General features: G+C 40.4%; 1 protein-coding gene across 10 annotated transcripts in view; it reads left to right on the top strand.

Moving 5' to 3' along the window:
* LMO7 (LIM domain 7) overlaps positions 1-15,492 on the top strand; it is a 94,151-nt gene extending 78,659 nt beyond the window's left edge. For all 10 annotated transcript variants that reach the window (XM_068418443.1, XM_068418383.1, XM_068418423.1 and 7 more), the window contains 9 exons: positions 1,370-1,794; positions 3,636-3,701; positions 4,031-4,096; positions 5,969-6,021; positions 7,583-7,802; positions 8,727-8,999; positions 10,374-10,482; positions 12,227-12,329; positions 14,752-15,492. In XM_068418443.1, the coding sequence (XP_068274544.1) occupies positions 1,370-1,794; positions 3,636-3,701; positions 4,031-4,096; positions 5,969-6,021; positions 7,583-7,802; positions 8,727-8,999; positions 10,374-10,482; positions 12,227-12,329; positions 14,752-14,774 (1,338 nt within the window). In that variant the 3' untranslated portion in view covers positions 14,775-15,492. The remainder of the gene's footprint in view (positions 1-1,369; positions 1,795-3,635; positions 3,702-4,030; positions 4,097-5,968; positions 6,022-7,582; positions 7,803-8,726; positions 9,000-10,373; positions 10,483-12,226; positions 12,330-14,751) is intronic.
* The last annotated feature ends 10,614 nt before the right edge of the window (positions 15,493-26,106 follow it).

Below are 26,106 nucleotides of genomic sequence, written 5' to 3'. Positions count from 1 at the left end.
TCCCAAATAGTAGAAGCATGGAAGCAGGCAAATAATTTATTCTGCTGTGTCATTTATCTTCTCATTTTGGAAAATAAATCCTTTTCTATGACTTGGTAGAAAGAGATTGCAAAAATGGGAAGGAAAGAGTAAATGGGATGTTTTGAGACCTGCTGAATTTGACGTTTTTATTTATGGATTGGTTAGGTAACTAACACCAGAAATGTGTTGGCAAAAAGTTACAGCATGTTATGATTTATTGTGACCAGAATTAAATGGTCACCTTTGCTGTATATTTACCTCATATTACTTGTTGGAATTCTGCTTCAAAACATCATCATTAGGCATGTTTGTAAGTGCCTGGCTTGTTACTTGCATCCAGTTCATCCTATCTCTGATAAATTTACATACCACATCAACTTCAGGTTTGCTATCATATGTTTCAAAATAGTGAATGCTTCTGTAGCTTCTGTAGATGCCCACTTTTGTGGCTGTGTTGCTTGTGGGAAGACGAACAGGTGTTTTCTGAGGGTGGGAGGTGTCTGAGATATCTCTTGTCTATTGCTGTGCGAGTGCCGCTTCAGGCATCCTAGCGAGATCAGTTGTGTTTATATAGTCACGAACAAGTACGCTGTAATTTAGGGCTTAGGACTTCAATAAGAAAGCTCTTTGAGCTGTTAGAGGACTTTGCTGTACAAGAATGTAAACTATTCCATTTTTTTTTTTATTCTTAGAAGTTTGGATAAACCAGTCCTTAACTGACAAACAGTATTTGTTCTATGCAATTAAAACATCTTTTGACCACTGAAAGACCTTTTCTCATGTTTGAGAGAAGAGTCAGAGTGGAGGTCAGTCAGTAGATCTGAAGTAGATCTGAGGCTTGACTTTCAAATGGTAGGAGAATAGAAGAGCATGGGGGTTTCCTCCATGTGATGATTTACATGAAATTCATTGGTCTGATGTGCATGTGCAGTGTATATCTTAGTGTATACACTCTTAGGTAGGTCTCAGTTTTCTAAGTCAAAACACTAGGGAGAAATGCTGAGTAACATAGGAGAGTGTGTTTTCCATGGGTATTTAAGGGGGGATGGGATGGCTTGAAATGTAAGTGATACTTCAGAAAGCAGAATGTTTCACATAGTTGTGGCTGCGCTGCCCATGGCGCTTGCTAAGGCTGCCGTGTGGAATGAAGCTCTTGTAGTAGGAGAACGTGCTAGCAGGCATTCAAAACTGAAACCAAAGTACACCCTGTGTCTCGCATTGAAAGTGTTTGGGATGCTTTTTTACACAGTCTTCCCTCATAGAATAAATGAACTTTTTTCTGAGTGAGCAACCTGTTTAAGAAACAGCTCCCTCACCTAAAAACCATGATTTTTTTCCTTTGCTACAGGAGCAGACTGTTCTAACCTTAAACACAATGTCTGTCCCTGCACGGGCTCCATCTGTGTCCAGCTGGAGAGCAAGCCCTGAAGCAAATACTCCTGAAGAACCAGAAGGAGATGGAGGAAGTGAGTTGGCAGTGCGCTTGCTGGGCGAGGAAGAAGAAAGGAGGAGGCTTCAGGAGGAACGGAGGATCCAGGAAGAAGCAGCCCTGCATTTTGAGCAAGAAAGGGAACTCCAAGAACTGGAGCTGGAGAGACAACGTAAAGAGAGGGAATGGCAATATGCTGAGGAGCAGAGGCGGCAGGCAGAGATTGAGGAGCAGAGGCGGCAGGCAGAGATTGAGGAGCAGAGGCGGCAGGCAGAGATGGAGGAGCAGAGGCGGCAGGCTGAAAGGCAGAGGGAGGTGTCAGTAGAGATGCCTCAGTACCAAAGGTGTGTGCTTGTGATGGGCTGTACTCTCTCTTCCTTCGGCATTAAAGATTCAAATACATTTCTAAAGGGGGTGTGTATGTCCTGAATATTTAAGTGTATTCATTTAAGACTCGTACTGTAGATTAATCAGTCAGTGCAAGATACCACAGGATAGCCTTTCTTTCTGAAGGTAGAAGAATCAGGCATAAGACAAAGTCTTTCCCCATGAATCAAGTGCTCTATTAACCCACTTCAGCTCGTTTTTTAAATAGGAAGTGTAAATACAGTAATTATGGCCAAACCAAAGATGACCTGAAGCACTTAGTGTGAAGATTTTTGAAAGAACACTGCATAAGCTTGTAAATTGAGAGCTAGTGGCTCAACATACAGTGCTTTCAGAAGAAATCCCAAGTTAACTCTTTTCCAACAAATGTGTGACTGATTTTTCCAGGCCCCCCTCTCATTTTAGTTTGGCAGCGCAACAATAAAGTTTAATTGCACTATGAGATTAATTTGTCGATGAGGGGCATCATGCTATATGAGAGAATAGATACTGGCTTAGATATCATAACCTGTTAGAAGTACCCGCTGTGGATATATTTATTCTAGAGCATGGAAGTGTCTTCCATTCCCTTCTTCAGCAGCTCAGTTTTTTAAAAAAAAAAAAACAAAACCAAAAAAACACAAAACCCAAACCAAACAAACAACAAACTAGAACAAAAAAAACCCCAAAACAAAACAAAAAAACCTTACAATTAGTTTAGAAGTGCATGTTCTTGCCGAGAAGTTTTCAGAGTACTATTACAGGCATCATGGGAGATTAATCTGTCTGAAACAGATTAAAACAGTAACTTTCTTTATTTCTTGTGCATTTAGCTTATTGCCTTGTGTATGATTAGCTTTGCTGTTTCTCTTGAGGATTTTTGCCTTTTCTTATATAAGTAATAAGAGATGACTGAAGATAACGCATGGTATCAAGTTTAAATCCTAGGAGAAGAAAATATGATTATAAAGTTGCATATATTTGCAGGGGAGATTGTGAGACCTGGAATTACTTAAGCTCATTGTATATGACTGCTGCTTGAGATCCCTGCTGAGCAAAGCAGAGGCACAGTTGTTACAATGGCTAAACAAGTTGTTCTTGGCAGCTGAGCCACGGTATCTCTACAGTTTTGGCTTGCCCCAGTTGCAAGATAATAGGACTTTGTGCAGTAACTTATTAAGCTGCTGCAATATCTGCATATCTAAATCCTTGATATATGCTTTAGTCTCAGGGGATTTCATCGCTTCTGAGATTGTTGCCAAAGGATGTGTTTTGCTAAACAAGGATGGGTTTGCTTAATAGTAAAGGAACAAGTTCAGTGAAACTGGGATTTAAAATACCTAGTGTTAAATGTTTGCTTTACAATGGTATCCAAAGATATGACTTGAAATCTGAAATGTTATATAAGCATCTGTGAAGGCATGATAGTTGCTACAAAGAGCACTGAGGCTGGGGACAGGCAGGTGGAAGAGCTTTGTCTGTGAAGTTAGTGAGTGCTTCTCTGAGTTACCAACTGCACCTACACAGTTTGCTAGAATATACATATAACTTTTAGAGAACTGCTGTGTTTGATGAAAGCTTATGTCCTGGCTTTGAAACAGATGAGATAATCACTGTCATATACTGACACTTGTAATTTTTGCAGCATCTTAAAAAGTCTTAGGTTTTTTTTTTCTCATGTGTTTTCATGTTTCGAACTAAAACATCTGAACTTTCTCATTTTTCTCTATATATACTTACTGTTTGTTCAATTTCTAGAAAACGTTTTTTTGTTTAATACATATTTTCTTTTCTTTTTCTATCTGTATTTTGCTTCTAGACATTATGAGCGCTATGAAGTGTCTAAAATGATAGAGGATCGAGCTGGCCATCCTCTCGTTGACAGGTAATAAGAAATTAAATCGATAGGCTGAAACATCTTCAGCAATAAGTATTAATGATTTTGGCATGCTCAGGTTTGGATTCCTTGTCACTTACAAAAATGTAATGTAATTTCAAGCAGTTTTTCTGACAACCTTTATTTTTCTGCCTTCTTTTGTTAGTTATGTTGCTGACTGACAAAATTAAGCTTCCTTAGAACTTCATCTGTTTGGGTTTTTTTTCCTTTTTTTTTTCTCTTAAGGATATTTTCTGAATATTTTTAGTAGGAAATATCTATGTCTTGTATGTCTTTTTCTGTATATGAACATAATGTATCTTCATTTTTTTTTAAAGGCATTATGAGCGTTATGAAGTTTCTAAGACCATTGAGGAGCAACCTGGCCAGTCATTTGCTGACAGGTATGTGTAATACTGAATCTCAGCGTAGACTGTAACATCACCATTTCTGTGTCAGAAAGTTTTGAAACTTCCAATAAACTGTAGCCATGGAGCTAAGCGTATACTTCATATTGTTGCTGTGTTTTGCAGTTTTTATGGCATGTTTTCATATTGAGAAAACAAGCAGCCAAACTTCTGGCAAATTATACGCCGTGCTGTAAACAACAGGCAGTAGAATTTCACTGGGAGAAGCAGAACTATAAGGAAGCAAATATGTGGGTGGTACTAGACTTCTCTGACTGGAAAAAATTTCAGATAATATTGTGGTTGTGTCATAACATGCTATGCAAACTAAGGTGCAGTCATCCCAATCAGGATTGTGCAACTTAAGAGAGAGTAAACAGGGAGGGAAGTGAGAGGCAGCAGCAGTGTATTTATTGGGAAGATAGTAGATGTGCCACTTGTTAGGTTACGTTGTCGTACCTTGGCTATTTTCTGTTTTGGATTTTTTGGTGGTTTGTTTGGGGGTTTTACTGTTGGCTTTTTGGTTTTATTTTGTTTTTATTTCAATAGAATGTATTAGCCACTGCAGATTTGGGCTTTTTGAATAGACAGCTTTGCCTCTCCCTTTTAATAACTGGGGGATGGTTAAAAAATGCTGAAGTAACCTAAATCCAGAACATTTGTATCAAGCCTTTATCTTAGATGGCATCCCACAGTAGTTCTCAAAGATCACCTCTGCTGCATATTTAATCAGTTCTTATAGTTGGAGTGAGCATACCTTTTGTTATATTAAGAGGAACCACAAAACTTACAGAGTACAACTAATGGATCTGTTACTAATGGAAGATCTAAATCTGACTTCAGAAGGTGCCTGCACGAAATAGTTACATCTTGGATATATGTGTGAGGAGGACACTCAGGTGCTAAAAGCATTCCAGGCAAGGCTGACCTGCTCTTTGGAGCTCCTGTTTACTACCAGCGACTGTGAAATTGTTGCATCTTATCAAACACATAATAAAATAGGTCTGCACCATACGACAGACAGTCAGAACTTGGGGGAGCAAGAAAAGTGACACAGTTTATGCATCATTTATCTATAGACAAAGGACAAGACTCCCTCAAAACGCTGTTACGCAGCCAATGCTGTACATGTAAACACATTAATGTAGCAGCTTTGAGTTGTGACCCAGCGAAGAATTTCTGTTCCTGAGGTACTTCAAACTAAGAAACTGGCTGTATTACTTGTGACTAATAATACAGCACAGAGGTATTGCTGAAGCTCCTGCTCTGTACTGTCAGAAAACCAGCTTTTTGCCATTTGTCTTCCTATATATTGAATGACATTTCTTGGCTAAAACTCATTAAAAAATTATGCTGCTGGGTATAATCAGTGAATAATAAATTTCCCGAGAGCAATCTGCATGCAGTGTTTGAGGAGCTGTTTTGCTTATGGTCTAGTAATGGTGCTGAAGTATGACTTAAGTTTCTCATGAAGCAATTATAAACCTGCTTTGAAAGTTGTAGCTTTGACTGTCTGACTGTAGTCTTCACAAAGCTTCCACAGGGAAGGACTTTGGTTTTTATGTGTTTTTGTTGAAGCAAATACAATGATAGATCTCTTATACCTGAAGCATTGGGAACTTTCAGTACACAATTTTAACTTTTAATCAGTGATTACCTATTGACATCTAAGTATTGAATATTTTTCCCCCTTAATGTCCTGTTGGTCTTTGAGTATTTTTGCCTCTTGTTTTAAGTACAGTGTAAGTTTTTGATGGGAGGGGTGGTGAAAAAAGGGGCTGTGTATCTGTGGTCTGCAACGATAAGATCTTTGTCTATGACAAGGTCTTCTAGTTGTGAGAGAGAAATGAATGTTTTCTATATCCTTAGGAATAAGTCCAAGTCAACTTCAGAACTGAATGAATTCAACACAATCAGGAATGGTAAGTACTATTTAATTTCCATTATTTTTAAAATGTATTTTTTTTAAAAAAAGGTGTGTCAGATGTAGTCATCCTAAGAAAACTAATTGTCAAAGTGCTTTTTGATAGCTGCATTGTAATTCAAATTCATACCATGCCACAATTTAGTGAAGTTTTAACAGCAAGAGGAAATTCATACAGTAACATATAAGCCTAGGACAAATATGATTAACTGCTCTTTTGAAGTTCCATAGCAGTGATTATAAGCAGATCTTAGATATTTAAATTTTAGATGACTGATATTTATATGAGATTAAACCAATTGTGTAGGTATATCATCAAAGATGTATGTGCTCTTGATATGTTGGCTCTGTCAGTAAAAGAAAGCTGCACATGCCAAGATGCTGATTTATTTAATACAGCTGTTTGCTCTTTTTAACTTCTGTTAGTGTAAGAATAACACAGCTAGAAGTCAACTCTTGATACTGTCACAGTGGCTTGTCTCCTGGACTCTGCTTCCTTGCTACCTGCCTTGGATTGTCCTTCAGTTACATTACTGCATTTTTTAGAGGAATGGGTATAAAACAAACAAACCAGATTTATAAAAATGTTACAGTAGAAAATGCCCGAAAGCTATTCCTGTGTCTAAAACATGGTTAAAAAAAAGTAATCAGAAGTAATCATAGAAAAGTAAATTAGAGGAAGTATTGCAGATTGACAACGCTGCTATCACACATTAAACCTTGGTCATTGAAACTAACGAGTGAGTAAACTTCCACAATATTTTATAATGGTAATCTATAGCAATAAAACCAAGAGCAAATCTGTAGTCAGAGCAGTATTTACAGGGATTGAAATTTCAATTGAATGACTTATCGCTGAGTAATTTTCTTAATTAGTCGTACTGTAAAAAATAGTTACTGGATCTAGGAAATAAAGAAAAAATTCTTGCGTTCTAGCATGTCAACACATACCGGAGAAAGATAGCTTGTTTCTTTTCCCCTTCCAAAATTTCAAAGGTTGTAAGATTACACTCTGTCTCTGTTTGCCTGTGTCCCCCCCGCCAATATTCATATAAAGCAATGTCTTTAGTGCCTTGAATAAGGCAAGAATTCTTAAACAGGGACAACTTATAGATAAAGAGGATATAAGCTTCTGAAGGGAAAGAAGGTGTCCCACCATTCGATTATATATTCCGTACGTGCTTCAGTTTGCCTGGGAGGAAGAGTCCAAATTGTGGCACTAAAAGAGATCATGCCCTTTTAAAAATACATGTGTGTGTATGCATGTGTACACTAATGTATATGCATATACACTTGGAAAGTGAATACCTACTTGATTTAAGTTAAACATCATGTAAAAGGCCACATTAATGGAAACATGAATGAAAAAACTGTAATAGTAATAATGATGTATTGCCAAGTTTGATACTGGTCACCCCGCTGTAAAAAGGAATTGGAGAAACTTGTGAATATGGTGATGAACGACTGCTTTTGGGGTTACAGCCAGAGTACTGGATGTGTGGTAACTGCTTTTGTGCCTTAAGGTGTCTAGCTGAAGTTTTCACATGTTGTCCAAACAGGTACTCAGAGCAAGTATTCAGAGAGGTCCTGGAACGCAGGTGACTCGCAGAAGAAGCCTCAGAAGGAGCAGAACCTGTCTGCGGCAGAGTTGGAGAGACAGCAAATCCTTCAGGAAATGAGGAAGAAAACATCTCTACACACAGACAGCAGCTGGATTAGGCAGCGCAGTTCCAGTATACATAAGGAGCCTATTAGTCTGTACAGCAATAGTATGAGGAGGTAGGGATTACATCAAAAATTAACTTTTTCTCTTGTCAAATATTTTTGTTTGGTTATTCTAAACTTCAGCTTGTATTACAGAGCACAGAAACAAATTGAGTCTGTGAAATGCTGTAAGGTAAACTGAATAGGAGCACAAATAGAAGAAAGTACCAGTATTACAGCTGGAAATAAATGTTTTTTGCAAATAAAGAATGTGGATGTGTCCTGCAAATAACTCAACTGCTTATTTCTTGATAGTTATACCAGCAATGGAAATCAATAAGTGTGCCTTCTTATTGACATATGTGCTTAAGAATTTCAGCATGACAATTTATTGTGGAAATTTATTATTATGGCTAAGGAGTATACCTTTTTTTTACATAGAAATATGTCAGAAAGTCTGGAGTTTGTTTCTTGCTTTAAGTAATGTGTGAATGTTGGATTTGTCACTTAGGAAACAGAAGAGTTATCGGTCAGGAGAGTGTTTGGCTATTGGGCCAACACCTTGTATCTAGACGATGCTGTCCAGTCTGGGTGGGTTGCTATTTTGATCTGGTATCCCTTGGAGAAAACAAAACAAAACCAAACCTGGTATTGGAGGTCCATTGCTGTACCGTGGATTTTGATACGGTTCACCCTGATAAGGCTGGAGCAAAGAGTGTTCTGCCATTATTCTGTAGTGGTTAAGTGCCACCTCTCTTTAGCCTTGCCTGCTTTTTTTCCATGAGACTAGGACTGGACACAAAGGATAATTTGCAACTCAAACATTTTAAATCAGTATGTGAAGAATATTGCTCAGGGTGATAAGACAAATGTATTCATGCTAGAAAATATTAAAAATGCTAGGATAATGGTTTCCTATTTTTAAAAAAATAAGAATGTAGTAGCTCTTCTGCTCCAGCTGTATTGCCATTCACATTTGTATGTGTACCTATATTGCAGAGGGGAATCTTTGGACAATCTTGATTCTTCAAGAACGAGCTCGTGGAAGCACCATTCATGGCTGAACCAGTCTGCCTCCTCTTCATCTCTGTCCTCTAGTCAAGATTTTAGTCGCCCGGTATCCACTTCAAACCGAGCCTACATGTGCAGTCCCTCCTCCAGCAAAGCACCTCCTGCGGCCACCTCTGCAAGAGCCCCCTCCGTATCCCAGGCAGCCCCCCGGGCTCAGTCTCCCCTCTCTACTTCCCAGCCAGGGTCCCAGCCACGCAGCAGGTGAGTGGGTGCCCTTCTGCTGGGAAGGTATAAACGTTGGGCCGCACTAAAGAGCGGACTTTATATATATGGTGGTCTACAGCACTGTTCTTCCCCATAACATTGATTAACAAGTCTGAAAAGTACCTGGAGTTTTCTGACTGGACATGACAGTGGAAATATGGGCTGGTATTACCTCCCTGCTCCAGTCATTCAGAAAATTACCCAGGTTTGTCATCCCTACTTGACCGGTTAAAAAAACAAAGGAACTGGAATAATAAATCTCCGGTCTCCAAGCTGTATGTTGGTTACCAAAATGATTAGTAAAAGCCTACTCCAGATGGCATTTCTGACATTTATTTTCTTAGGTTTGTTTTAACAAAAGATTCCTGAAACCCATGCCTTTATGGCCTTCATCTTGGTCTCTCCTCCCCCCTTCCTGGCAAGTGGTCAATATCATCTCAAGGAGCACTCAGGAATGCTCATAACCCGTGACCTTGGAGAATTAGAGTAGGATGTTGGTTTTAATCTACGAGGAGAAAGCAAGAATTGCAACATATTTTGAAACAAAAATGGAATTCAGTTGTGGTAGGGTAGATAACTCTGCTGTTTTATGTAGTTGAAATATTTTAAAAGTACCTTGTAATAAGACTATAGAGGATCATCCCCACACAATTATATGTATTATATGTAACTGTGAACACTGCTTCACTAGCTTACACTCTCAGGCATTTTGTGATAAACTGACCTTTTTTTTTTTTAAAAAAAAAAAAAAACAACCAACAACAAAAACTAGGCTCCTACATTCTTTGTAATGTAAGAAAATTACCTTCTTAGCCATGTTTGCTTATCTTGTTCTCACTTCCATTTGCTAACTTCTTGGTAGATCTATGGAAACTGACCTCTGTATGGCTTATGTTCATAGAGTTAACATAATATTGTATGTCCAGGACTAGCCTTCTGTTATCTAACAAGGTGCAGATGGTAGGACTTGGCAGGGCTGCTTGCTAAAACTTAGCGTTTGGGATAATTCCCCACAAATAAGAAATAAGGCAGGAGCACAAAACCTGTGTTCTTCCTTTCCAGACTTAACGGTATACTTTTTATGTTTATTTGTAGAAGGTATTTTATAAAATGAAATATCTCCCAAGAATGTGACAGGATTTCTTCATTCGTTCCTATGTAACTTTGATCTGAATTATAACACTTCAGCTTTCCCTGGCTTTCAGATCTACTGTAAATAATATTAATTTTCAGTTTATTTTCCCCAAGCAGCCTGATAGTCCACTTTTTACCAATGTATTTTTATTTTTAATCTCAAGAAGTCTTTGATAACTTTTCTTTGTCTTTTAAACCTTTTCAAGCTGGTTTTAAGGATTTTCATTCTATATTTAGGTCAGTCAGTGGGAAGAAAATCTGTTCATACTGTAATAACGTTCTGGGCAAAGGAGCAGCCATGATCATTGAGTCTCTTGGTCTTTGTTATCATTTACATTGCTTTAAGGTGAGAGCTGGGAGTCGCATCATGAAGGAACAGGAACTAATCAGGAGCACGCATGGCTACTCAGTGTTACGCTCACAGGGGCTCTACTAATCACTTGCTTTGCCTTCTACTATTGACAGGGTGGTGCATGCATATTTCCATGAGGCATTCCTATCTGCAGGCAGTTAGCACTCAACTCTGGTAGTATTTCTTAAATGCCAGAGCTAACAAGTAGGACTTTGACAAATAAGATGTCACATTGACTGTGAGATCAAAGTTCTTCCTTCTTCCAATAGGCAGCAAAAAATCAGAAGGCGCTGAGCTACTTCTCCCAGGGAAACCAGCTCCTTAAAAAAATAAAAAATCTCAGCCTGGACCCTGGCAACTGAATCATTTAAGATGACCCATCACTTCTAAGCTAATCCTAGCAGAGAGTGCTCACGTGGTGTTCTCCAGGTAAAAGCATGTTGGCAGCGTTCAACCTGGCAAGATAAAACCCAGCACCAAACCAGAAGCTGTGTTTAGTGCTATTCAACCCTGGTCAGAAGCTACATATATTAGCTCCTGCTCAGCACTGAGGCATAGTTACATGATTTCTAGACAGCTTGGGGCATACACAGAGCCAAAAGAATACATGCCTGCCTGCAAAAGATGTAAAAGCACTCCTAGTTCCCCTGCCCTAGGGTCAGATGAGGAATTAGACTCTGATTTGGAGGTGCTGTTGGACCCCACTTCTTCATGGCTCTAAGAAAGAGACTTCTGTGTCTGGTTGAGAACGCTGGTCTTCTGTGCCCAGCTCAAATGCATCACCTGGAGTATTACAAGGGATTGACTCAAAGCTTTTCCTGGTCCTGCCTGCCTGAGCAGGAGGGACAGAAATAATCCATGGGAACTGGTTGTCATTCCCTTTCTGCAGAACATGTATTCTGTGTGAGAGAGTCTACCTGTAGTGCCTAACCTACATAAGGAAATACCAAATGTCTGTTTTTCAAATTTCTGAAGATTAATGAGCTGTTGAACCGACTGCCATCCAAAAGATTCGTTATTCATTTAAGCAGGCAAACTATCTGTCCTTCTGTAGTCAGCCGAGTACTTAGCTTTGTAAATTCAGTATGGAGTGTTACGTTTTGGGTTACATTCCTTCCAGAGGTGACTCATGTGCACAGCAGAGACGTGTTCAGCCACCATAGTTAAATAGTTTCATGTTGGCATGAAAGCTGTCAAGCCCCTTATTCATGTATTTATTCAGGAAAAGTGAAATTGGCCCCTTCTCTCCAAATAAGACCTTGTTCCTATGATGCAAGCCCAGGAAATTGGGGTTGCCTAAGTGTTTGCTGCGCTGAGTGCCAAAGAGCTGAGGACACCAGCAGCATATAGTGCCACATGGAAATCTGCAAGTAGCACGCCCAGGTGTTCTGTGCCAAAATTGCTGTTGCCATCTAGAGAACAAATTTTTTTTGTGTTGAGCCAGTTTTAGTTTCAGAGAAACTAAAGTTCAAATTAGATTTAATGAACTAATCTCTAAAAACTGTCTGCTTTATGTTTGTTTAGTTGGTGTATCTCTGCTATTCATTGTCCAGTCGTCACCTTAAAATACTTTCTTAGGGTTGGTTGCATTTTGATCTACTAATCGTTATACATTTGCTTCTAGTGATTGTGGGTTTATGGTTCAAGCTTTGTTGAGCTTAATCCAAGCTGCTTTTGAACAGCATTTTCGTTCCTTATTATTTTGTAAGGAGTTGCTAATTATTAATCTGTCATACAGTGTGTTGCCTGTGGATGTGACCTTGGGGGATCCCGCTCTGGAGCTGAAGTTAGGATCCGAAACAACAAACTCTTCTGCAACGACTGCTATGTCAGATTTAAAAGTAAGGCAATCCAGCTGCAGTGTGCATGACCATAGTTCTCTGTGCTGTACAACCTCAAGTGTTTGCACAGCTGAGCTACTCAATAGCTTTCATGTTTAGCTTTAAGTTGGTGTATTAGTGAATAGACTCAGCAAGGTCTGATTGCCAGTTTCTGTCTTTTGTAGGGTAGTCATTCCTAACTTTTAACTTGCTGGTAGCTGATTTTACCACCTTGTTATTAAGCAGCTTCAAGGAGACATCGCAGTATAGTCATCGTGCTTTCTTCATAGATCTGAGAAAGTGATGTCAAGGAGTTGTTAGTTGCTGAACAGGCTTGTCTTGATAACAGAGAAGTCTTTTTGAAAACTTGTCTACATTTTTTAAAAAAGTAATCTGAATACATATTTAATTCAATCCTAATGCATACCTGAAAAGCAATTAGTTTATCTTGTGCAGGTGGCACAAATGATGGTTTCTTTTTGCGATGCTATTATTTGAATTATAGGTCTGTGATTGGTTATTCATTTAAGTACAAGTTAGGAGGAATTGATTTACTTACTGCACCTTTTAATTAAGATCTGTATAATTTTTTTCCTTTATTATGGTTTGCAGAATTCTGATTTACTGGAGCATGATGTTAAGGCTTTGAATAATGGTGTTGAGTTTTTTTTCTGCTGTCACAGATGATGGTAGACAACCTCCTGATTTTGACATGTCTCGGGAGTTTTATATATAGCTCTATTTTTATGTAGCAAATACACAATTCTCTAGAATGATAAATTAATCTAAGGGAAAGCATTTCTGAATTAATTCCTGGGAAACATGTCCATGTTTCTTCATGAGCCCGACACATTTTTCTCATGGTGGACCAGAAGGCAGTGAAGGGAACAGGATACTCACGCTATAACACATCAACAGGACTTGGGCATTAGCTGGCTGAGAAGTCTAGCCCAGAAAAAGAGAATCTCTGGATCTGATGCTGTTGCTGTTTTCAGGCTCTCTTTGGCTTCTAGGAAGAGGAAAAGCTGCCTGCACTGCACAAAAATAACTGTGTGGTGCCTGAGCTAAAACCAGAAAACCTCACACCTCTCCTTCGTGCTAGCAGGACATTCACAGAGGCTAATGTTAGGTGTAAGGGTGCCGCTGTGATCAGTGGCAGGAGGAAGAGAATCACCCCTTCCATCTGGAGGTGATACAGAGTACTGGGTCATATCTATCAGAGTTAGTATTCAGAGAATTTATCTCCTGCCTGATGACTACACCACAGCGACCGTGTTCCTATTTGAAGCACCTAAATGTGTGGGAGACTCAGTCTGGAGCCTGCTCATGTTATTTTTGCTTTATCTTTTCTTTTAGTGGGCAGAATTGCTGGATGAGTTGTATAAGTTTGGTACTGAAAAGAAAAATCTGTTTTTTATTATTTCCTGGCAAGACAGTATTCAGGAATTTGGTGATGGAAGTAAGCAAAAATTTTGTCATGGATAAATTGCTGTTTAGTCTCTCTTTGACGTTACAGCCCATAAAGTCACAGCAGTGCCTTTCACAAGCAGAGTTGATCTGTGAGAAACGTTTCTATTCCCTTCCCTTCAGTCTGCATCTTCTTGGGCCAGTGGGCACCTCAAAACATAATTGTATGAGATACGAGTAAATCAGGAATTGTAAGAACTCATAGGTACAGAATAAAGCATTGAAATTAGTGATTAGTAATTGAAATTAGCTATTTGAATAATACAAAAACTAGCTATGTGATTACTGCAGTCAAAATATCCTGACAGCATAGCACTGGTCTGTAATGCAGATTACTTTGCAGTTGGCATTTGACATCAGCCTGGCTAAGTATTCTTTAGTTTGGAACATGAACATACTGGCTAAAAGGTTTGATAAACTGTAGGGTTATTAATATTCAGTGTGTAATTTTAAGGCGTGATATTTTTGCACATTATGTTAATTTTGTGGTTTAAAGTTGTAACATTGTAGCAAAACACCAATATATTGGCAGATGCCCACAAATATTTGCAGAGAGAGGATTAAAAAGTTCTTTTTAAATATTGCTACAGTTATTTAGCGACTTTTAATTTGATTATTGAAGCATAAATTTAGAAAAACTGTCTACCCTGTCTCTATGCTAATACTAAAAATAATTCTTAAAAATTTGGTAAGGTGCATGTGGAATATTACTTTGCCTGAAATACTTGCAGTGATATAATTGGATTAAACTCAAACTTGTATTGTTCATTAAATTTGGATTGCTAGATTCGGAATGTATACTTTAGTTTGTGTTACTATTTTCAATAGGTAATACCATTATCTGGTATCTATAATTACCATTATACCATAGAAATACCATTATCTGTCAGGTTTTTAACTTGGAAATTGTAATTTTTGTCACTGACTCTTCAGTAGCTAGATTTTAATTACAATTTCTTCTCTCTCTCTCTAACAGCTGGACAACCAACCTCCATGTGAAGCAAATGAAGATATGAAACCACTGTTGCAGATAGAAGAAGAGGTGATTGCTGCTGATGTAGATCTATAAATATATATATTGTGTGTGTGTGTTTTTTTTCTAAGAGTAACTCTTGCTTGTCTAGTCTTCATAGCAACGCATTGTATTCTTCATATAACTATTTTTATTTATAAGAAAGTAATTGCAGTAAGGAAATATACGGGAAAAATGCTTTCACTTTTTCAGCTTCAAGTACCGAGAGCACAAGGGAGAATAAGTATATTTTCAGTAATAACTTCAAAATATTTTTGAGGCTTATAATCAACTAGTTGACTTTCCATTGGTATATGAAGAGGGTATTTTGTTTCTAAGCTCTTGAAATGAGCATTAGAGAAATAGTTAATATAAATATATATTTGCAATTGCTGTCTTTATTTTTGACATATACTGAAAGTGAATTCTGTAGATTAATATGAAGCTGCATTTAGATGCACACAAATGTGTCTGCTTTCCATATGCTGGTTTCTAAAATTATGTGCTTTTTTGAAACTTAAATACAAAGAAAAATCTGTTTGCTCAGTGGTGTTGGCATAATATTCTGTGGAATCCATTTAAGGGGAAAGAGTTCTCTTTTCCCATCTGGAAAATGTAACTATCACTTTTTCCTTCACAAACTGAGTGGAGAATGGTTGTTGAATTACAGTATATTTGTAAATAAAATTTCTGATGTTGCATTTATTAGAAGGTTTTTTTTCTTTCTGTCCAGCTAAATGTCTCTAAGGTGATTTGCTGAAATATGAAACTGTTTGAATTTCATCTTGGGAAAATATTTTTTATGAAAGGACTAAAACGTCCACCTAAATACATGAAAGAACAATAGTTCTTGCTGTTCTCTTTTCCTTCACAGTAGGCTTCAGTTTTTGTATAGAGTTGTCCCATCAAGCTCCTCATGCTCTTTCTGTTCAGCATTTAATACAAGTGACAAGACTGATTCTTTGTCCTGTATGCTCATCCCCGAAGCATGACAATTGCAAGAGGTGGAAGTTCCACAAGACTTCTCTGCTCTGGCTAGAAATGAAGTGCTGAAAATACTTTGGTTTAGGTTCTGCTCCTTCTGGAAATGCAGCTGGAGAGTGCGCTCTGTGTTTTTCAGCGGTGGCTCCCAAACGGCTTTGATCAGTGGCTTCCCCAAATTCTTTCATGCCCAGTTATGTCCCCTTCTGTGTCCATGTCCTTGGAAGCAGCAAAGAAAACATGGGATGTGGATCAGAGGAATTTGGGGGAGCATTTTGTGGATGAAACAGGACGAGAACAGCTGGGATATGTAGGAGGGCGGTGGGGCTCTGAGTCTGAGCTTGTATGTGGCACCATGAGGAGCTGCAATGAGGGTGCCAAAGCAGCTTAGGGTGCTGATTCCTCTCAGAGGATCTCGGGGATGGATAGGAGAGCTAGCAGATTGGGGAGAGAGGTCATGGCTGCGATAGCTGGGGGCAGCAAGGGAAGATCATGCTATTTGGGTGTAGTGGGAGAACTTCACCCCTCTGGGCCTCTTGTAACTCCTCCTGCTTGTATCTCCTCCATCTGTCTCCTGTTTTGCTTTGCTTTATTGATCTTTTCCCTGAATAGACGGCTTCTGCCTAGTGCCAGGGAATTCCCTGCTAATAAATGCTGAATTACAAAGTGCCAAACATTATTTTCAGATTTTGCTTTTAAAAAAATTAATAAAAATCTAAAATGCCTCATCAGCCCAAAGTTGCTGAGCTCATTGTTCAACCACCTTTGTGACTTGGCCTTGGCTTTTAGTATTCAGTTAAAGTGTCTCCTATGAAGTGGACTGGTAAAGACATTTCATTTGGTTTCCACTGCTGTGGTAAGTCATGACATGTTAGACCACAGGTGAGAACTCTGGAGTATGAAGACTTTAGTCCCCAAATACAGACTATGGAGCGATATTCACGCTGCCTGCTCACATAGCCCTCTGGGAGCCTGGGGTCCTCTCTGCTGCTTGTGGAAGAAGATTGCTTTCCTGAGATCTATGCAGTGTAGGAACCCAAAGCAGGTGCTGTGTAGATGTGGCTTTCGGTTAAGACCCATACCTAATGGAGATGGTGCGGATGCCTCTCTGCACTGTCTGGTTTTCAGCCTTCTTTATGGTAGAGTGGTGGGTAGGGTAGGGTGGGTATCCCCACAATCCCCATCAGCAGCCCTGAAATACATTGCGAGAAGAAAAATTTTTTTGTCACAGGTCAAAGTTTCTCAGCCTCAAAGGCATCAATGAATTTATCCTAGCCTATCCATGATTTCCCCTCTCCCAGCATTGTGTTATGCAGCAAAGCCATGGGAGAAGTCAGGGATGGCCATGGCATCTTTTGCATCTTGAGCCCAGTTGTGTTGCCCTCTCCCTGGGAATCATTTGGGCACAGAAATCGCATGGGGGTGAAGAACACATGGGGAGAATAAAGCTCAGCAACCTGTGGTCTGCTGTGCTGCTAGAGCTGCCCAGCTGGTGTCCTGCAGCCTGGAGTGACGTGCTCTGAGCTGGGCTGGCTTTTCCTGAATGGTGTCAAGTATTTCCATGAGGGCTCCAATTTCATTTTCCCACAAAATGTCTGTGAAAAAATGGGTTATTTCATTAGTTTGTACCAAATTGCCTGTGAGCAAACAGCAAGGGGGATTTTGGATTAGTGGGGCTCGAAGAGCTGAGTTGAAACTCTTGCAGAGTTGAAGCTGTGCTTCTTACCCTTGTTAAAGACCTGGTTTAACAGGGTTCCTTCAAACCTGCATTTGCTAATTTGAGTTGGCAAATGTGAGCAAATAAAAATTCTTTCCTTCTCTCCCTCCCTTGGAGGGGAACAGGCAGAGAAACCCACCTTCAAATGTTGTATCTGTGTATTTTGTTCCTTGCTAAAGTATTTGGAGTGTGTTGGGCTCTGAAGTTCAGCAAAACCGGTTATCTGCTAGTGACACAAGATGGCACTGTGTAAGTGCAGCTCACACAATAAAACCACCTTTCTGTGCTTGTAATCTTGTATAAAAGAGGTCACATTTGCTAAATTATACTAAAGTTGCAATGTAATGACAGTTGTAGAGAGAACTTTCTCTTAATCTTAGGCCTTTCTCCCTGCCTGGCATCATGGAGGTGCAATATGCAACTGAATCTGAGCAGTCTCATTTGATTTTTGTCTGACAGCTGGTTACTTAACTGCTACTTAAACCAATACTGAGCTGAGAGAGAAGTAAAAAGAATACTTCCTAGGAAGGAAAATAAACTAGATGATTTCTAGTGGAGGGGTTTGGTGTATTTTGCTGGATTCTTTTTTTTTTTTAAGATGCTGTTCGAGGAAGAAGAATCGATTGCTCTCCCTCAGTTATCAACTTCAGACACTCTGTTTAAGGTTAAAACTCCTAAATCCAGATGTCTACAGATGAGCTAGGCCTCTGCACTGCTATTAAAATCTGGGTGGATTTAGGGCTCAGCTCTTTACTCTTGGATGTCTGGTGCTGCTTGGGATGTTGTTGGGTGTCTAGGACATCCACCCAGGGCTGTGGGGTGGGATATGGTGCAAGTCTGGGAAGATACTCACGCAGCTGCTGGTGCAGGTCTCGTGGGATGCTTTAGAGCATCTGAAAGGGTAGCAGAGAGTTACAAGCAAGCATCTGAATCAAGCTCAACTCCCTACAGACAGGGGAGCAAAGGTGTGATTTCGTGGACCAGTGAATAAGTGTCTACTGTGAGGTGAGGTGCTTGGCTGTGTGAGCTTCACTGACTTTAACAGGCATGTGGACCCTAGCTCACACGTAGACACCTGCATTTTTAGATCCCTGTGTTTACCTGTCTTAATGCTGACTGAATTCTTTCAAAAATATCTGAGAAACTCTGATTCAGCTAAATCCTTCATCTACCCTATATTTAGGTTTACAGGCTATCAGGCAATTAAATGCAATGTACATTTGAATATGGCTTTGGAACTGAGTGGTCTATGGGTAGTGGCTATGGTAGAGGGCAATGTTTAAATAAAATGGAACTTCAAAAACAGAAAATGTTTTCTGTAACTTTGTGAACTTACTGTGGGATTTTTCTAATACGTAAGAACAAACAAATCAAGCATCTCAGTGAAATTCAAGGTATTGGCATATGCTTTAGTTTTGTTGCGATTTCTTTAAGACATTTTCTAATAGAAGACTTGTCAGAAAATTCAAGCTCAATTAGCTATGCATTCATCTCTTCACGCAAGCTGCAGCACCTCAGGCAGTGCTGGTTAGTGGTGAGATTTATGCAGCAAGCCCTTTGTTAGAGCCCGGTGTCTGAATTCGGAGCTTGTGGTGATACCAGAAATGGGCAGAGCCAGTCTCACTATTTTCAGGAAGACACCTCACAGGTGAACCCCGAGGAGGGTCCAAGTGATAAGTTCAACATTTTCCTCAGGTAATAGCTATTGTAACATGGCCCACCTTGTCACTTGCAGAGGCTAAAAGGGTTTGAAATCTGACAATTTGAGTTCAACATGAAAACTGGTGCACTTGCAGTGTTTTTTTAAATTCCAACCAATCATTTGTAATGGATTAGTAAAACCTGTGCTGTGGCTGTAATGGAAGGCTATTAGCAGCAGGCGTAATTACATGAAAGAGCAGCTTCATGCTGGAAGCTCTTCAGCATTTTCATTTCAGCTCCATGCTTCTTGGGAGCTGGGGGCACCAACATAAAAAACAGCATAGGAGGATGATGTACAGTGCTTGCTCGCAAAAGGAATATTCTAGGGTGAGCGGTAGGGTATCAGTTTATTAAAGCTGAAGAATTTTTTTAATTGGTTCAACCTACTGGAAACAAACTTGCCAATTAAGTAGCTGCTGTAGGCAACAAACACTCAAAGAGATGCGTTGTGCAATGGGAATTAATTGGCTTCTATGGGTTTGCCTTAATAGTCCACATTGTACGAAGAACCAAAGCACTTAAAAAAAAATGGGGGGTATGTATGTACAAGAGTGTGTGTACACATAGATTCTCTTTATTAATCGTAATAGAAGAAAGAGAGAAAAAGTTAGGGCTGTTGAGTGGACAATTCATAAACACAACCCTGTGAGGGCAGGCTTGGGGTCAGCACAGCACGACATCTTAAATGGCCTTTTGCAAGTAGCTCTGCCAGAGCGAGTGTTTCTGATTCCCTGAACGGGAATTTTCTTTTGCCCCCCCAGGCAGTCAACCAGATGTGCCATTTATTAGTGCATCAGTTCCATATGGCCCTTCTGGGGCCAAATTCACAGATTTCAGGGTCAGATCAGGCTATTGCAATCATTTGATCTGAATATATCCCTACAAACACCAGAACCTCTCACCCAATAATTCCTGTATTGAACACACAACTTCAGTGGGAACAGCAGTGTTCTTTGTTGGAAAGAAGCCTTGTGTAGGTCTGAAGAATGCAAATGATGGGAAATCTACCACATGTCAACAGAAATTGTTCCAGTGCTTAATTAGCACTCTTGAAAATGTTAATTTTATTTTTAGCTGTTTTATTTTAATAAGCTTACCAGCTTATTATGATTTTATTTTCATTCATTTAACTTGATTTAGGCTCTTAGGCCTTTTTTTTTTTCTTTTTCTCTCCTAGATTGTATGTGTGACTTTGATACAACCTCCTTTTTTTTCAGTTTTATTTCTTATACCTGTACATAAAGCCTTATTGCTCACACCAGTCAGAAAATGCAAGATTACCTCCATGGGAGGATACTGTGGATAGACTGTCCCTCACTCAGTGAATTGCAACAGAGAACTCTCCCAGGAGAATATCTAACACAGAGGGGAAATAATGTTTAAGAGCATAAAAAGTCTGAAACTCTGTAAGAATTTCTTTGTGTAATACGTAGATCTGAAATAAGAGTTTATGTGCAGAAGGGCATTTTGCTGCATAAATCTTCTGGTATAATGAGTAAGGCATTGAGTTGCCTTTGTGGGAATGACCATGCCTGAATTCCTGTGTGGTTCTGCTAATTTTCCTGTTTTATGGAAGCACCTGTAAGATATTCCCATGCTGACATGTGTCAGTTGACAAGGGGACAAGATCACATCCTATTTTTATTTCTCGGCATGAAGTGTCAGCTGCAAAAATAAAATTACTTCCTGCAATGTTTGGCAGGTAGTGATAGGAGGGGCCCAACTTGCAGCATTTCATCAGACTCTAGCTCTGCAAAGATAACAGTTACTGTCTTTTGATGCCCATATAAACAAGACTCTTGCAGAGAAACATTAGTTTTACTTGCATGTGTACTTCATTTTAAGTAGCCTTCATTCCTACTGGCATAACCTATTGCATTTATGAGACATATATGTGCTGCACCTCATTACTAATGCTGGTGATTGTGCCAGTGTACTCCTGTCTGCACAGATTAAAGGAGAATCCCAAAACGGTTTAGGAAAAGCCCCATTGATTGCAATGGAGCAAGTCAACAAACTAGCAGCCTTCAGCTTAGGCACAGCTACTGTCTGTTAATAAACCATGGCCATCCAGCACAGTGAGCTGCAGAGTGGCAGTCGTGAGCTGTGCTGGTCAGAATATTTTATTCAAAATTCATGGTAAAAATGAGCATGTATTTCTATCAACAATTTGAATGCTTACAAGTACTTTTCGACCTCAGCAAGTAAAAATGTGACAAATCACTTCTTTGCCCTTTGCTGTTGGGATAATTGGATGTTTTCTGCTTTTTACTGGTGGACTCAGTATTCTTTGAAGTTTTCTGTTGCCTGTGATAGTTCATAGCATGTCTAACCCCTGCAAACCTTGGGTTTTTGTGTTCCCTCTCCCTCAGTAGTGTCAACTCAGCAGTAAAAGAAAGGTGATTCTGGATTGAAGATCATCCCTGTCAACGTACAAAGGTATTTATGTTGTCCAGAACATTCTGTGTTACACCAGCCACCTTGGTTTCACCATCACCTGATCTTTTTCATTTCATCTGCTGCTTCTTGTGATGTAGTGCTAAATGGAAATCAAACAGTGAGCAGATAAACACTAGTTTGATACTGGAAAGATGAGTAGATGCTAAACAAGGGGGGATATCACAGAATGCTTAGGGTTGGAAGGGACCTCTGGAGATCATGTAGTCCAACCCCCTGTTAAAGAAGGTTCACCTAGAGCACATGGCACAGGGTCGTGTCCAGGCAGGTTTTGAATGTCTCCAGAGAAGCAGACTCCACAACCTCCTCGGGCAGTCTGTTCCAGTGCTCTGTCACCCCCAAAGTAAAGCAGTTTTTCCTCATGTTTAGATGGAACTTCCCATGTTTCAGTTTGTGCCCGTTGCCCCTTGTCCTGTCACTAGGCACCACAGAGAAGAGTCTGGCCCCATCCTCTTGACACCTGCCCCTAAGGTATTTGTAAGTATTGATAAGATCCCCCCTCAGTCTTCTCCAGGTTAAACAGACCCAGCTCTCTCAGCCTCTCCTCATAAGAGGGATGTCCCAGTCCTCTAATCATCTTTGTAGCCCTCCGTTGGACTCTCTCCAGTAGTTCCTTGTCTGTCTTGAACTGGGGGGCCCAGAACTGGACACAGTACTCCAGATGTGGCCTCACTAGGGCAGTGTAGAGGGGGAGGATAATCTCCCTCGACCTGCTGGCCACACTCTTCCTAATGCACCCCAGGATACCATTGGCCTTGGTCACAAGGGCACATTGTTGGCTCATGGTGAACTTGTTGCCCACCAGAACTCCCAGGTCCTTCTCCCCAGAGCTGCTTTCCAGCAGGTCAACCCCCAGCCTGTACTGGTGCATGGGGTCATTCCTCCCAAGGTGCAGAACCCTACACTTGCCTTTGTTGAGCTTCATTAGGTCCCTCTCCACCCAGCTCTCTAGCTTGTCCAGGTCTTGCTGAATGGCAGCACAGCCTTCTGGTGTATCAGCCACTCCTCCCAGTTTTGTGACCAGCAAACTCGCTGAGGGTACACTCTGTTCCTTCGTCCAGGTCATTGATGAATAAGTTAAACAGGACTGGACTCAGTACTGACCCCCGGGGAACACTGCTAGCTACAGGCCTCCAACTAGACTCAGCACCACTGACCACAACCCTCTGAGCTCTGCCATTCAGCCAGTTCTCAAACCACCTCACTGTCCACTCATCTAACCCACACTTCCTGAGCTTACCTACAAGGATGTTATGGGAGACTGTCAAAAGCCTTGGTGAAGTCAAGGTAGACAACATTCACTGCTCTCCCCTGACCCATGACCCAGCTGGTCATGTCCTCATAGAAGGCCATCAGATATACAGGTTACACAATCCATTTACCCTTATTATGCTAATGCTCTCTCTGATTATTCCCTATAGCACTTTGAAGATACACAGTGTTATCACATAGCATGTTTTTGGTATCATATGCACTTATGTTCTCTTAAATCCTATTTCTCTGTAACATCTTGGACTCGAAGCCAAGAAACCTGCCTGTTCAGAAACGCTGTTTACATAATCTTTTAATCCTAATCTATTTGCCAGATCATGAATTGTTCATAAGACTGAATTGTGTATAAAATACTAACTGAAGGTGCTAACTTCATTAAGCTTGTAAAACCAAAGCATCCCTTCACCTAGCACTAGAGACCATTTGAATTCTTCCCTTCGGTGTCTCAAGCCTATGACCTGGAAACATGTCCATAAAAGTATCAATAGACAAGGGCAAAAATGTTGCTGGATCAGTCCCCCAAGCAGCAGATATTTACACTCAGTGATTTTCATAATCAAAGTAGTATTTTGTTTCTCTCATCAGTCCTGCTTCACTGTTTTTTTCCATCATAACAACAATGGTTATACTGTTCAGCAAATATATTTATCTTCTAATCAGGCTTCATGCTGAGGCAGCAAAACAGATGCATTTATAATGCTGTTCTCATGCACGTAGATCAACTGCAACTCTGATTCCCACAGAGCCTGGTTGGTTTTAAGCAGAGCACTCAAGGAAAGCAAGCCTGGGAGTCGTCTGCCTGTCTCTTGCCTCCCATGATTGGACGGGATCTTTGCAACAGCACTGCCATTCTCTAGCCTGAGAAAAAGATTTCCCCATGCCACCCACGGGTATGTTCTGCTGTTCAATAAACTCCAGTGGCTTGTGTGAACGGAGAGCCTGCACCACTGGAGATTTACTTCATTACTGGCCAGTCAGAACAGGAATATGACTTGCATCAGCAAGGCCCATTGGTGAGGCTGTGAAGTGATAACCTTGACTGAGCTAGATACCAAAGGCTACATTGCTGGACAGTGTTAGAAAAAGTAGCTCTATTGATGTGAGCAGAACTGCACTGGTTTGCGTCAGCTGGGGATGTATGTATGGTGCAGATGCAATTACAACTACCATGTAATTCTTATCTCTACTTTAAGTTTTTGTATAGGTGTTCTAGAGGTCTTGTGCAGGCATACAGGTATCACCAGACCTTTTTTTGGAAGCTTGAGAGAGTAGCTGGAGATTTAAGAGAGTGATGAAAACAATATGCTGCGATTCTGTGAAGGTGCTGAGTGCTCACCTATTTTGTCGGACTAGGAATCTCCTTTGTGATGTTCTTGAAGCCTCTAATCCAAGATGTCTAATTAAATGGTAATTTTTATAAACTAGGTGACCTTTTTTTCTCCTTAAAGCAAGAAAACAATGACAGCAAACCAGATAGTTCAATAAAAAATTAACTTCTGTTGGCATTTCTTCAGCTAATAGAGTGTGAAGAGCCCTTGGTAGATGATTGCTTCACCAAAAGAAATCATAGAATCATAGAATGGTTTGGGTTGGAAGGGACCTTAAAGATCATCTAGTTCCAACCCCCCTGCCACAGGCAGGGACACCTTTCCACTTAGACCAGGTTGCTCAAGGTCCCATCCAGCCTGGTCTTGAACAATTCCAGGGAGGGGGCATCCACAGCTTCTCTGGGCAACATATTCCAGTTCAACCTGTTCAACACTTACAAGCTGTAATGGGTAAAAATGGCTTTCATCTACCAGATTTTCAAAACAACACTGAGCAGATAACAGCCAGGACAGATAAATGCCAGGCAAGTTCTGCTGTCCTGCTTCCTCCGATGCTGGACTGTGGACTCTTCTTTCTGCCGTTAGAGATTTACTCCGTGGGTTGCATTGGGCAGAATTTGATGTGTTTACCTAGTTGCTTTTCTGAGCAGAACAGCACTTTCCAATGCTTTTTCTTCACTGGTAGTTCTGACCAAGAAGGTTGGACACACTCCCACACCACGGCTCCTGGTTTTATTTTCTTCATGCTCATGTTCCAGTACTGAAGTCAGATTTTTGCATTCCTGACAGCTGAAATGGGAAAAAAACTGTTCAGCCTCTATCAGCCTCTCCCTGTAATGTCAATAATTAACTGTAGTGTTTTGCTTGCCAAGCAGCCATGCTGCACATCGAAATGTGGCAGTCTCCTCACTTCCCTACTGCACTGTCAGGTTGGCTCAGTGATTATCTGCTGACAGTAGTGTTGCTGGCAGAAGGAGTGATGTCTCTTTGGCAGCTAGCCCACACATGACTTGATACTTAAGTTATTATTTCTTTCAGCCCTGCTTCAGCAGCGCTTTACAGATTCACCCAGGGATCGGGTTCCTCTTCTGCATTCAGTATGCTGAGAGGAACTCAGTCAAGTTGTAGGTTTCATAAATCATCTTTAAATGCGAAGCATTTTTGGAGTTTCCCGATTTCCATCAGCTGTGTATCTGTCTGCCACTACGCAATGGAAGTTGTGGATTTTCAGCAGAAGCCACCTCTGCTGTCAGAGACTCTCAGGGAGCAGTGCATTTTGACCTTTTGACTGTCTAAATCAGGTAATGGAGGAACAGTATAAATTTAGAATAAAGGAAGTACAACAATGTACTGTTTAGCAGGGGAGCTATTCATCACTTGTATCCCATCCCCAAGAAGAGCAAAAATATGGGGAACTGTATGAAGGGTTGCATCCTGTTTTTAGGTGGTACTGTGATGAGTATATGGGTTTAGGTGAGGCTGTGATGAGTGTGATGGTATATGATGACTGCAGGAATTTGAATGAAGGCAGATCACAGCAGGAAAGGGCTGGACCCGGAATAAAGAAAGGCAGCTTTGAACTTCACTGGTTGCAGTCATTAAAAGCTATTATTTCCCTTATCATACCTTGAGCTGTGCTTTTGATCGTTAAAGAAAAAAGTTAGAACTTAAAGGATAATCACAGAATCACAGAATCAATCAGGTTGGAAGAGACCTCAGGGATCATCGAGTCCAACCGTTGCCCTTACACCACCCTGTCAAGTAGACCATGGCACTAAGTGCCATGTCCAGTCTTTTCTTAAACACATCCAGAGATGGTGACTCCACCACCTCCCTGGGCAGCCCATTACAATGTCTAATAAC

The sequence above is a fragment of the Nyctibius grandis genome, chromosome 2, assembly GCF_013368605.1.
Source record: "Nyctibius grandis isolate bNycGra1 chromosome 2, bNycGra1.pri, whole genome shotgun sequence".
Lineage (NCBI taxonomy): Eukaryota > Metazoa > Chordata > Aves > Nyctibiiformes > Nyctibiidae > Nyctibius > Nyctibius grandis.
Note: the sequence above shows the minus strand (reverse complement) of the source record. Positions and strands in the feature narration are given on the sequence as shown.